This window comes from Erythrolamprus reginae, chromosome 4, assembly GCF_031021105.1.
Source record: "Erythrolamprus reginae isolate rEryReg1 chromosome 4, rEryReg1.hap1, whole genome shotgun sequence".
Classification (NCBI taxonomy): domain Eukaryota; kingdom Metazoa; phylum Chordata; class Lepidosauria; order Squamata; family Dipsadidae; genus Erythrolamprus; species Erythrolamprus reginae.
In genome coordinates, this window is record NC_091953.1 from 99,090,451 (window position 1) to 99,103,396 (window position 12,946).

Below are 12,946 nucleotides of genomic sequence, written 5' to 3' on the forward strand. Positions count from 1 at the left end.
TACAAATGAGAAAAAAACATTTTTTGTTAGAGGCCATAGTGAAAGATGTATAGTGATAGAAATATACTTGGAAAGAAAGTGAACAGCATGAGTGGAAAAGGCATAAAACAATTTAAATGTAAATTACTACTTTTTTCTAGACCAACTTTATATGGCATACTTAATTTTTCACTTCTGTCATTCTCTTTTAAGATTCAGCACAGTCTGTACGACATTTAACCCACATATATGACAAGTTTTAAAAACCAATCTAACAGTTTCATTATTTCATTTTCTTTCCTTGTTTGTGTTTTTCATGTTTAGTGTTATAATAAGATGCACCAGTGCCTTCATGTCATCATTTACACCTTTTCCCTCCTAATAACTCCACTTGTTTAATACTGTCTTAATATTTTCTGTGAAAATGATGGTGGAAGAACATGCTGCAGCTTTCTGGCAAGAATCCAATTTTCAAAATTAAACATTAAAAAAGAAAATAATCCTAAAAATCATTGCAAGTTGAAATTATAAAGCTGATAGCTTGATTTTTAATTGCTCATACTCTGTTGCATAGGGAGGAAATATTTCCCAATTGGTTACTTACAGTATAAAAGACTCAGGGTAGAAATACAATGTATGAAGTAATACAATGAAACAAAAAAAAGAACAATTTGGACAATAAATTCCAAGATTTAGAAAACAGGGCCTCCTATTTCAACAGGAGGAGATTCTTCTAAGCTTAATACATTCAAAATACATTTTTTAAAAGCAGAAGCAAAGGCTGCTTAGTGGACAAAATGTATCATAGCAGTAATAAGCACTTTAAATTTTACTTATTTTTAAGAAATACTCAGGTTGACTCTACATAGGTAGCACTTGGGGAAAGAGAATTAGAAAGGTTCTGAAAATAAAGCTGTATAGTAACAGCTAGATGAAAGGTCTGTTTTTTTACGAATAAAATTGTTTTATTAAGATGATTATTTGAAATTTACATTGCAGACTCAGTCAGCTAGTAACACACTGCAGAAACACAAATCTTCATCTTCCTTCACACCTTTCATAGACCCCAGATTACTACAGATATCTCCGTCTAGTGGAACAACTGTGACTTCTGTTGGTAAGTTAAAGATTAGCAACAAATCAGTAGCATAAATAATTAATAATAATAATAATTTATTGGATTTGTATGCCGCCCCTCTCCGCAGACTCGGGGCGGCTAACAACAATGATAAGCACAACATGTACAATCCAATAATAAAAAACAACTAAAAACCCCTATTATAAAACCAAACATACACACAAACATACCATGCATAACTTGTAATGCCCTAGGGGGAAGAGCTATCTCAACTCCCCCATGCCTGGCGGTATAAGTGAGTCTTGAGTAGTTTACGAAAGACAGGAAGGGTGGGGGAAGTTCTAATCTCCGGGGGGAGTTGGTTCCAGAGGGCCAGGGCCGCCACAGAGAAGGCTCTTCCCCTGGGGACTGCCAAATGACATTGTTTAGTCGACGGGACCCGGACCTTATCGGTCCCTGGGATTTGTGCGGTAGCAGGGGGTTCCGGAGATAATCTGGTAAATTGCCATGTAGGGCTTTAAAGGTCATGACGAACACTTTGAATTGTGACCGGAAACTGATCAGCAGCCAATGCAAGCCACGGAGTGTTGAAGAAACGTGGGCGAATCTTGGAAGCCCCACGATGGCTCTCGCGGCTACGTTCTGCACGATCTGAAGTTTCCGAACACTTTTCAGAGGTAGCCCCATGTAGAGAGCATTGCAGTAATCGAACCTCGAGGTGATGAGGGCATGAGTGACTGTGAGCAATGACTCCCTGTCCAAATAGGGCCGCAACTGGTGCACCAGGCGAATCTAGGCAAACGCCCTCCTCGCCACAGCCGAAAGATGATGTTCCAATGTCAGTTGTGGATCGAGGAGGATGCCCAAGTCCTCTCTGAGGGGGTCAGTAGTTTCCCCCCCCCCCCAGGGTAATGGACGGACAGATGGAATTGTCCTTGGGAGGCAAGACCCACAGCCACTCCGTCTTTTCTGGGTTGAGTTTGAGTTTGTTGACACCCATCCAGGCCCCAACAGCCTCCAGGCACCGGCACATCACTTCCACTGCTTTGTTGACTTCATTTAAAATAAAAATATTTTAAAAGTATATATACATTTATAATGTACCTTTATTTTATAACATTTGCATATTAAGATGACTAAATATCTTTCTATTTTTCACCTTTTTCTCTCTTCTGTCCCTCTCTGCAGTAGGATTTTCTAGTGAAGCAATGAGATCAGAAGCAATAAGGCAGGATCCAACCAGAAAAGGATCAGTTGTTAATGTCAATCCTACAAATACACGGCCACAGAGTGACACCCCAGAAATCCGCAAATACAAGAAGAGATTCAATTCTGAAATCTTATGTGCTGCCTTATGGGGTATAGAATCTACTGCTGACTGCTATTTCATTCTTATATTTAAAAGTTATAGGCTTATTCATAAAATCAATAATCTATTAAGAATATAGAAGTGGTGCTTGTTTTGTAATTGACTTTTTAATTAGATCTGGATCTAGTCCTACTTATGGACATGGAAATTAAAATTTCTGAATGATAAGTCTGATTTGTCTGGTTTAGATATTGTATTAATAACTTTTAATAGCAGGCTTTAATTCTAATGGTAACCAATAGAATTGTTAATAAATATTTCCTACTGAGAATTGAAAATTGAAACTGAGTATGAACATTTCTGACACAGGGCTATGAAGTATTTCAAAGCCATTTCTGGAGCTTTATAAATTTTATACCATGGTAATATTTCTGGATATTTAACTAGCTAAATATTCTACAAAAACAAATCCAGTTAACTTGTGTTTGTCTTAATCTTATTTATTATAGGAGTTAATTTATTAGTGGGGACAGAAAGTGGCCTGATGTTATTAGATCGGAGTGGTCAAGGGAAAGTTTATCCACTAATAAACAGAAGGAGATTTCAGCAAATGGATGTACTTGAAGGTTTGAATGTCTTGGTGACAATATCAGGTAGACAAACATTATTTTTTGATAACTTTAACATCAGTATTACTAATGCGCTGTGCTATCTGATTAAAAATCTAATGAATATTCAGGGGGAATTATAATACCTGTTTTTATGATCAAGGTTGTTATAAAATGGGTATAAGCTTATTGAATGACGACTGCATTGTCACAACAGTTCCTACTATACCTCTTTATCTTTGCTTTCATTATGTCTTGACTAAAACTATGTTAATTTATGACTGTAAATCACAGCTTTTTAAAAATCGCTACTGGATTACAAAGTCAAACTCTGTCTTGATAGTAAGGTTTTCTCGCTTATATCTGTTTTGTGATATATTATAGTCCAAGACTCTAAACCTATGCCAAAACTCAAAGAAACATGGTAAAGGCAACTTTATACTATCTGAATACTATTTATACTATTGATAACTTATTTGGTTTATATTACTGGCATCATTCAAATAGAAATGATGTAATAATATAAATGCCATCCAGCCAGGATTGGTTTGAGTGTTGAAAATCTGTAATATAAACTGGCATGCTGCCTTTCATTCATACTATTCCTTTGACCAACCTAGCCTGCAGGATTGTTAATTGTGGGAGGAAAACGGAAATGGATGTGCTGTGAGCTACTTTGAACTCCTAAAGCAGTGTTTCCCAACCAGTGTGCTGTGGCACACTAATGTGCCGCGAGACACGGTCAGGTGTGCCGCGAAGCTCAGAGAGAGAAAGAAAACAAGAGAGAGAGAGAGAAAGAAAGAGAAAGAAAGAGCAAGAGAGAAAGAAAACAAGAGAGAAAGAAAGAAAGAGAGAGAAAGAAAGAAAGAGAGAAAGAGAACAAGAGAGAAAGAAAGCAAGAGAGAGAGAGAGAGAGAAAGAGAGGGAGGGAAGGTGGGAGAGAGAAAGACATAGAGGGAGGGAGAGAGAAAGAGAGCAAAAAAGAGGAAAGAAGGAAGAGAGAAAAGAGGGAGAGAAAGAGGGAGGGAGAGAGAAATAAAGTGAAAGGGAGGAAGAGAGAGAGAACTTTTTTGTCCAAACTTTTTTTAGCCCCCCCCCCCCTCAATGTGCCCCATGGTTTTGTAAATGTAAAAAATGTGCCGCGGCTCAAAAAAGGTTGAAAATCACTGTCCTAAAGGATGATCAGAATATGAATCTGATAAAATAGCTGCTACTTCTGTATAAAAGCATTCTGTAACCTGATATATTAAAATTAGGATGTTTTGATAAATAAATTTTATTAAGACATGACTATTGTTAAAGATGAAATGTTGATTTAATTTAGTAAAAATTTCAGTAGGAGTTTCGTTTATCAATTTTTTAAAACGGATCTATGAAATTTAAAAGATAATCTAGCTCAAAAACATTGCAACACACATACCCCGCCCCAAGTCCCATCTTCAGTGAATAAATACATTCTTGAAATCATAAATACAATATGAGTTTGCATAAATATATTGAAACTTGGAAATGTGATTTGAAAATAGGTTACGATATTTTAATTAAAGGTATACTTTCAAAAAGTCTCTAGCAATAGAGGCAGCTAAAATGATAACTAGATTTGAAAAATTGAACAATTGTCTTATGAGCATATGAAGATAACATTTGAAGTGTTTAATTTAGAAAAAAGATGAAATAAACTCTAGAAGCATTGCTTCATATACATGGGTAATATATACTATGTGGTTATAGCAGTTATTCTTTTAATAGCAAGATCAGTACACTCAGGCAAACTAAATGGCAGGAATTTTAAGATTGAAAAAAGAGTAGCACTCCTTCTCAAATGTCATGGAGTCACCAATTTAGCTGACTTTGAAAGTATCAGACAAATTGAGGATGAAATTATTAGCTGTTACGAATTTAACTCTGTTGGATTAGCTGAAGGGCGGATGAAGTCACAGCTATAGAGGCCAACTAGATGCTCCTTCAAAATTTGCAATTAAGACATTGTGCTTTGATTCAAGCTCTATCTTGCATAAATTGATACAACATAATAGGTCATTCAGATACAGAGGAGCAGCTCTGATGATTGCTACATTCTGCACATATTCTAGCTAAAATTAGGTAACTAGAGCTGTATATATAATTCAAGTATAGTTCAATAGTTTAGGAATGTACAGACGTCAATATATTTGACAGGCTTATTTTCACTGTTGATTATTTCTAGTCATGCCTGGTTCAGCCTTCTATTGTTGTTAATTCTTTTCCTGCTTTCTACTAGCTGAACAACCTTGGATATTTATTTATTTAGTCAGTTAGTTAGTTTTATTTGGTGTTTTTTCCCACCCAAAGTGAATCACTTTGGATTCATGCACACTGAATTGCATTTCGTAATAATTTTGTAATAATGTTTATTGTAATAAAGTCAGTTCATTCAGTTTGTACAAATTATTTTGTAGATACAGTACTTGCTAATTTATTTTATTTTTACTGCAGTGCATAATATTAGTATCAGATACAATTTAGGCATTTTCATATTTGTCACACTTTTTAAATGTGTGCTTCAGTTCTTCATATTTTCTCCTGAATACTCCATTCATTCATTCATTCATTCATTCATTCATTCCATTTCTATGCCACCCAATCACGAAGGACTCAGGGTGGCTTACAACAATAATAAAAATACAATATAAATAGATACAAAGGGATAAAAAGAAGTTGAACATTATCTAGAGAGCCGAGGTGGCGCAGCAGGCAGAGTGATGTACTGCAAGCCACTGAAGCTGACTGTAGATCTGTAGGTCAGCAGTTCAAATCTCATCACCGGCTCAAGGTTGACTCAGCCTTCCATCCTTCCAAGGTGGGTAAAATGAGGACCCGGATTGTTGGGGCAATAGGCTGGCTCTGTTAAAAAGTGCTATTGCTAACATGTTGTAAGCCGCCTGAGTCTAAAGAGAAGGGTGGCATAAAAAACGAATAAATAAATGAATAAAATCTAAAACTAAAACATTACCATTATTATTATTGCCCACAATTCAGTCAGAAATCTTCCCTGCCACTTCAGTGATGACAATGGTGATTATATAACATTTAGTGTGAGAATCACAGAACAGCTGTTATATAGAAAAGTCTTCTAGAACAGGGATCTTCAACCTTGGCAACTTTAAGACTTGTGGACTTCAACTTCCAGAATTCCTCAGCCAGCTTTGCTGAGGAATTCTGGGAGTTGAACTCCACAAGTCTTAAAGTTGCCAAGGTTGGAGACCCCTGTTGTAGAAATTACTATTCCATTTACATCTAGATTAAGGTCCTTCTGATCATATGATTAGATAAAAAGTACAGTGATAGATTTGCAGCTCTTTTGTGTTCTTAAGGTATTTTTAAAGAAGGAAAAATATTTCATATTTTTATTAAATACAATTATTCTATGAACTTCAGTTTTGTGATACCTCTGTGCTTATATTACTATGTTACTCCATTGAGAGCTGTCTCTAGCATATGATTCTTTCTTCTAAACAGATTAATGGTTCCTGGGGGTAGGGTATATTTTCTTTTAAAATACAGTTTAAGAAGTTTGCCTTCATATATCTTGTATTTGGATTAGGAGTACAGTGTTCCCTCGATTTTTGTGGGTTCGAACTTCACAAAAAGTCTATACCACGGTTTTTCAAAAATATTAATTAAAAAATACTTTGCCGTTTTTTCCCCCTATACCACGGTTTTTCCTGCCCGATGACGTCATATGTCATCGCCAAACTTTTGTCCGCCTTTAATAAAAAAAAATTTAAATAAACTTTAATAAATAAATATGTGAGTAATAATCTAAATGGTTGCTAAGGGAATGGGAAATTGTAATTTAGAAGTTTAAAGTGTTAAGGGAAGGCTTGTGACACTGTTCATAGCCAAAAATAGTGTATTTACTTCCGCATCTCTACTTCGCGGAAATTCGACTTTCGCGGGCGGTCTCAGAACGCATCCCCCGTGAAAATCGAGGGAACACTGTACTGTGGCTATTTAGGCATTTTAAAAAAAAAAAAATTAAAGTTCTGAATAAGAACCTCTATGGCATATAAAATTATGTGGAATAGAATCATATACTATTGCTTCCATACAATTCTAGTAATTTGCTGAATTATTCTATAGTGTATATAGTGTAAACCTTGCCCTGTTCTTAAGAAAATATTTTATGCCTAGGTAAGAAAAATAAATTGAGAGTTTATTACCTTTCATGGTTAAGAAACAAGATCCTTCACAATGATCCTGAAGTAGAAAAAAAACAAGGATGGACAACTGTAGGTGATTTAGAAGGCTGTGTACACTACAAAGTTGGTAAGTAATTTATTACCTTCATTTGAAAGCAATTCTAGTTATAAGTAAACTTCCTAACAAAAGAAAAGTTTTGATTCTTATGAATAAATCCTATGGCATAAAAATACAGCTGTATATTTCACATTTTCAAAATAAATACTCTTACATATTCCTTGTTTTGTTGAATTTCTTATATATTATGCTTTAATACAAAGAACTGTGAATTGAGTATGAAGCTCATATTTTCCTCTTCCTTGGCATCATCTCATTTCCTCAAAGCACAGAGAGAAGTAATTTCCCGTAGATTGTTTTATTAATTCTGAACACGGCAGAGATTAATTGTGTATCAGTAGACTCATATACATTGGGAAGTATTAAGAAGATAGTCTGATCCTCTTATCCTGTTGGAAAATATATGAATGTAACACCAGGAAGTTATTAGTGCTGCTGACTATTGCAAACAAGAGATGTCATCTAATTTTGGGTCTGGTTTTAGTTTTAGCTTAAAGCTAAATCTGTAATAATCATTATCTTCTGATCAATAGGAGAATTAATATAAACAAATCTATATGTATACTGTATTACTACCTAAAGAACGGTGGACTTTTAGTATGTTTTATATGCAAAAAGTGAACAAAAAATTATCGATATATTTTTAATGTATTAATATTACATACATGTAATGTTAATTATTATTATGTAATTTAACATAATTTTACAGCAATAGTTCATAATTTTGTGAATTAGGCTATAAACTATCTTTATATTTTCTACAATACATATTGAAATTTGATGTCTTATCAGCTGTATAAAACATTTTATTTAAATAACCTTACAAAATGTTTTTTTTCCTTTTTAATTTTAGTAAAATATGAAAGAATCAAATTCTTAGTAATTGCTTTGAAGAGTTCTGTGGAGGTCTATGCCTGGGCACCAAAACCATACCACAAATTTATGGCATTTAAGGTAAGAATGCCTCTTTCCCTTGAAACAAGTTAAAAGTCATTGAAAAATGTCAGAATGAACTTAACTGTCAACAATTTTAAACTATGATAGTGGTTTGGCCAGTACAGGCCAGTTCAGGTGAACCAGTAGTTAAATTGCTGGCTGACCCCACCCCTTCCAGGAGTCCCCAAATGACCCATTTTGGCTCCCAGGTAAGTTCAGGGATACCTATTAGGCCCAAAATGGGGCATGGGATGGGGAGTGCCCAGGAAGCTTCAGAAAGGCTGCCTAGGCCCAAAATAAGGCACAGGAGACAACACATTTTTGCTCCCAGGAGGCTGCTAGGCCCAGGCTGTAGTGTGGTGCCTCCCACACAGCCCATTTTCACTTCCAGGAAACTTTAGGCCCAAAATGCGGCATCGGGATGCAGTACATCCTCTGTGGCCAGTTTTCATTCCCAGGAGGCTGCAGAGTGGCCTATTAGATTCAAAATGAGGCGCTGGGGTGTAGTGCACCCCTGTGGCCCTTTTTGCTCCCAGGAGGTTGCAGGGGAACCTAAAGGCCCAAAATGGCATGAGGGATATGGTAGTCCCCCCCTCCAAGCCCATTTTCTCTCCTAGGAGACTGCTAAGATGACTACTAGGCCCAAAACCTTGTGTGAGCAATAACCCCAGGCCCTTTTTAATTTCCTGGAGGCTGCAGGGGACCTACTAGGCCCTAAAAGGGACGGGGGTGTGGCGAACACCCCTTCCCCGTGGCCTCTTTTTGCTCTCAGTGTGGTGCAGGAGGCAGAGTGCTGTCTGTCACAACCTCTGGTCATGCCTATCATGCCAGTCATTAGGACAGAGAACCGGTTGTTAAATTATTTGAATCCTAACACTGTTATATGGTGTTTTAAATAGAGCCCATTATCCATTAGGTAATAACAAATCCAAATTCACCCGGTAGTATTAGGGAATATTGTGAGCCTTGTTGTGAGCCACTCCAAGTCTTTGGAGAGGGGCGGCATACAAATCTAATAAATAAATAAATAAATAATAATAATAATAATAATAATAATAATAATAATAATAATAATGTCAGAGAATGGTTATTTAGAATGGAATGCTGCTCTAAAATTGAAATATACCATATTTTTTGGATTATAAGGCCTTCCGGAGTATAAGAGACACCTTAGTTTTTGGGGAGGAAAATAAGGAAAAATAATTCTGCTTCTGCCTACCAGCATCCATCAGTATTCATATGGCTAGCATCCTGTCAATTTGTGAGAGAGTTGAGGGCTGTTTGGAAACTGAAACAGTATTTGCTGTGTGAGCAACAAGGAGACAGCAAGGAGCCTGAGTGTGGCTTAGTTCAACTATTCTGTACTAAAGCTGCATGCTGGGCTGATCTCTGAAACTGAAACTCCTCCCTTTTGCTTGTACTTACTACCATGTTGTATTTTGGTATTGTATATTTACTTCATGTGTTATGCTATATATAAAGAGAAGTTATTGAATACCACTGAATCAGTTACTTGTGCTTTCTGGATGTGATTGCTACCGTAAACTCTGAAATGTCCTTGCAGCAAATAGTGAACAGCCAGGTCAACTTCAGCACATTATTGCAGCCTGATTAAGCACGAGGGTGGATCGGCTTCCCAGAATACCCCCAGTCAGCTTTCCCACACTGCGTGGATAGCCATAGACCATAGCCTTCTTCATGCCTCAGGGTTATGGCTACATTCGGTGTATAGGACGCACCCAAATTTTCAATCTCTTTTGCGTAGGGAAGTGCATCTTATACTCTGAAAAATACGATATTGATCTGCTTTAGGTCTATGGCTACCCTGTTTCCCCGATAGTAAGACACCCCCGATTGTAAGACGTATCGGGGGTTTCAGGGGGGTCGGCTAATATAAGCCGTACCCTGAAAGTAAGACATATGTCTTACTTTCGGGGAAACACGGGGGGTATTGCCGCCTCCCTCTCATCTAGCTGCGCGCCGCCTCCTGCCCACGTCCGCACCGTCCCCCTCTCCATACGTCGCCGCACTATCCCCTGCACTTGTCACTGCCGCCTCTGCAAATTTACTCGGCCACGTCCCTACTCCAAAGAAACCTCCCTCCCCCAGCCCGTCACAGAAGGTAAAACATATGTCTTACTTTCGGGGAAACACGGGGGTATTGCCGCCTCCCTCTCATCTAGCTGCGCGCCGCCTCCTGCCCACGTCCCCCCTCCATACGTCACCGCGTCTGCCGCCTCCGTCTGATCCAAATGAGCGCCACCTCCTGCCCACGCCTGCGCCGTCCCCCTCTCCATACGTCACCGCGCCGTCCCCTGCACTTGTCACTGCCGCCTCTGCAAATTTACTCGGGCACGTCCCTACTCCAAAGAAACCTCCCCCCCCGCCCGTCACAGAAGGTAAAATGCATATACACTAAAAAAACACATTTTACACAGGTTTTTTTAGCTGTCAGTGCCCCTTTAACAATATAAGACATACCCCGAAAGTAAGACATAGTGTGGCTTTTGGGGATAAAAAGAAAGTAAGACACTGTCTTACTTTCGGGGAAACACGGTATTAAGTAAAAAACTGATTCTTCGGGTGAGACATTGATCCTGTAAGGAAACCAGGAGCATGACTTGACATCTTTTCTTGCTTCCTTCATTTTTATATGAGAATGATTGTATATTTAGTAGAAACACGGTCTGTGTATGAGGGATGATATGCACATGTTTTACTGTTGTCTCTTAGTCATGAGACTTGTTGCCAGTTACCCAATCAGAAATGTCGCAAGTTTCCTCATTACTTTCAGTTCATAGGTTTTATTAAGCATGACTTTCCATGTACTACCAAATTTTAGATTAATAGTTATGCAAGATGAGATAAGAAGCACTACATAGGAAAAACAATATAAGACTTTGTTCCTTGTTCTGCTTAAGAATAAGATTGTTAAGAAAGAGGTGAGGGAATCAAATGGAAACCAAAAAGAAAAAAAACCCTACTCACTTGCATGCCATCTTGAAGTTTACAATAAGGGTGAATTTTCATGACGCTTTTAAAATATAACAGCTCTCCCTTTACTTTTAATTGGTATTTTTTCTTCATTTATGTAAAAGTTCAATCAGTAGCTTTTACAAAGGAAATGAAGTAGTAGTAATCAAACTCTAAACCTTTGTAAAAAATTATAAAAAGGATAGGATTATCTGATCTAAAAATATTATACACATGCAAGAGTCATTCTTATATTTCAAGTTCATTGTCATATAGCAAGTGAACAATAATAATGCAATCAATTAATACTGCTTAGTCCATTCCAGATGAAATATTTTCCATAGTTGTTTCCAAAATAATCGCTTCAATATATATGTATATATTTTATTACTTAACAGTCATTTGGAGACTTGGTACATAAGCCATTATTAGTGGATCTTACTGTAGAAGAAGGGCAGAGACTGAAGGTGATCTATGGTTCCTCTGCTGGTTTTCATGCAGTTGATGTGGACTCAGGATCAGTGTATGATATTTATCTTCCAACTCATGTAAGTATGTAGCATTGTAACCATGTCAATTAACCCATATTTTTGAAAATGGACAAAGACATCATCCAAAAAATACTAAATTTATGTCCAGGAATGTCTAGAGGAGATGGCCCGAAGGCAACTGGACTTTCTTGGTTTGTTTGCTTTTAAAAAAAATATTTCTTTTTTTAATTTTTTTTAATAAAAAAAATAAAAATCAAATTGTCCCCCTGTCGGGCATGGCCCCCATGTTGAGGACCAGGGGATTAAACTATAAACTGAATTTGATTTTAAATCACATATTTGTATAAATATTTATTGTTCTTCTATTGTAAAATTTTGGAATAAAGCTGAATTAAAATTTTAAAAAAATATTTCACTTGTCATCCAAGAAGTTCTGAAATGTTTTCAAAGAAAAAAAAATCAAGAAAGTCAAGTTGCCTTTGGAAAAACACCTTTGGGACAACTGTGACTTGGATGATTGAGAATCTCCATAAATACTAGAAAAGATGAGTTTGTGCTTTGGTAAGCAATAAATAAAAGAAGAGCTGTGTGACAAAATTAATTATATCTGAGAATATTTATGATTACATGGTTTATTTCTCAGTGTAGGAAAGTACCTTTTTTATTTATTCATTCATTTGTCCAATACACAAATACATAGGAAGAAAAATAGACATGTGGTAATATATATAAGGGTAAAAGTGAACTTAGAGGAGAAGATATATGAAAGGAAGAGAATATATATGATATGTGAGAGAAAGGAGAGACAATTGGACAGGGGATGAAAGGCACATCAGTGCACTTATGTAAGCCCCTTACTGGCCTCTTAGGAACCTGGAGAGGTCAATCGTGGAGAGTCTAAGGGAGAAGTGTTGGGGGTTAGGGGTTGACACAATTGAGTCCGGTAATGAGTTCCACGCTTCGATAACTCGATTGTTGAAATCATATTTTTTACAGTCAAGTTTGTTGCCAACTGGGAGTTGACAAATGCATGTATTTGCAGATTCAGTGTAGTATCCAGCCCCATGCGATCATAATACTTCCTAATACAGATGGAATGGAACTGCTTGTTTGCTATGAGGATGAAGGAGTATATGTAAACACATATGGAAGGATCACCAAAGATGTGGTTCTGCAGTGGGGGGAAATGCCTACATCTGTGGGTATGTATGCCAAGCTTTTACACAACACTTTCAGAAAATGGTAGATAAATGGTTATTTATCTGAAATTCAG

General features: G+C 36.9%; 2 protein-coding genes across 5 annotated transcripts in view; both read left to right on the forward strand.

The window, feature by feature from the left end:
• The window catches only part of LOC139166873 (complement factor H-like), a 1,233,958-nt gene that overhangs the window by 489,143 nt on the left and 731,869 nt on the right, over positions 1-12,946 (forward strand). The window lies entirely within an intron of this gene.
• The window catches only part of MAP4K4 (mitogen-activated protein kinase kinase kinase kinase 4), a 159,257-nt gene that overhangs the window by 140,083 nt on the left and 6,228 nt on the right, over positions 1-12,946 (forward strand). For all 4 annotated transcript variants that reach the window (XM_070751036.1, XM_070751037.1, XM_070751038.1 and 1 more), the window contains 7 exons: positions 979-1,096; positions 2,246-2,416; positions 2,876-3,019; positions 7,148-7,282; positions 8,127-8,227; positions 11,581-11,730; positions 12,716-12,875. In XM_070751036.1, the coding sequence (XP_070607137.1) occupies positions 979-1,096; positions 2,246-2,416; positions 2,876-3,019; positions 7,148-7,282; positions 8,127-8,227; positions 11,581-11,730; positions 12,716-12,875 (979 nt within the window). The remainder of the gene's footprint in view (positions 1-978; positions 1,097-2,245; positions 2,417-2,875; positions 3,020-7,147; positions 7,283-8,126; positions 8,228-11,580; positions 11,731-12,715; positions 12,876-12,946) is intronic.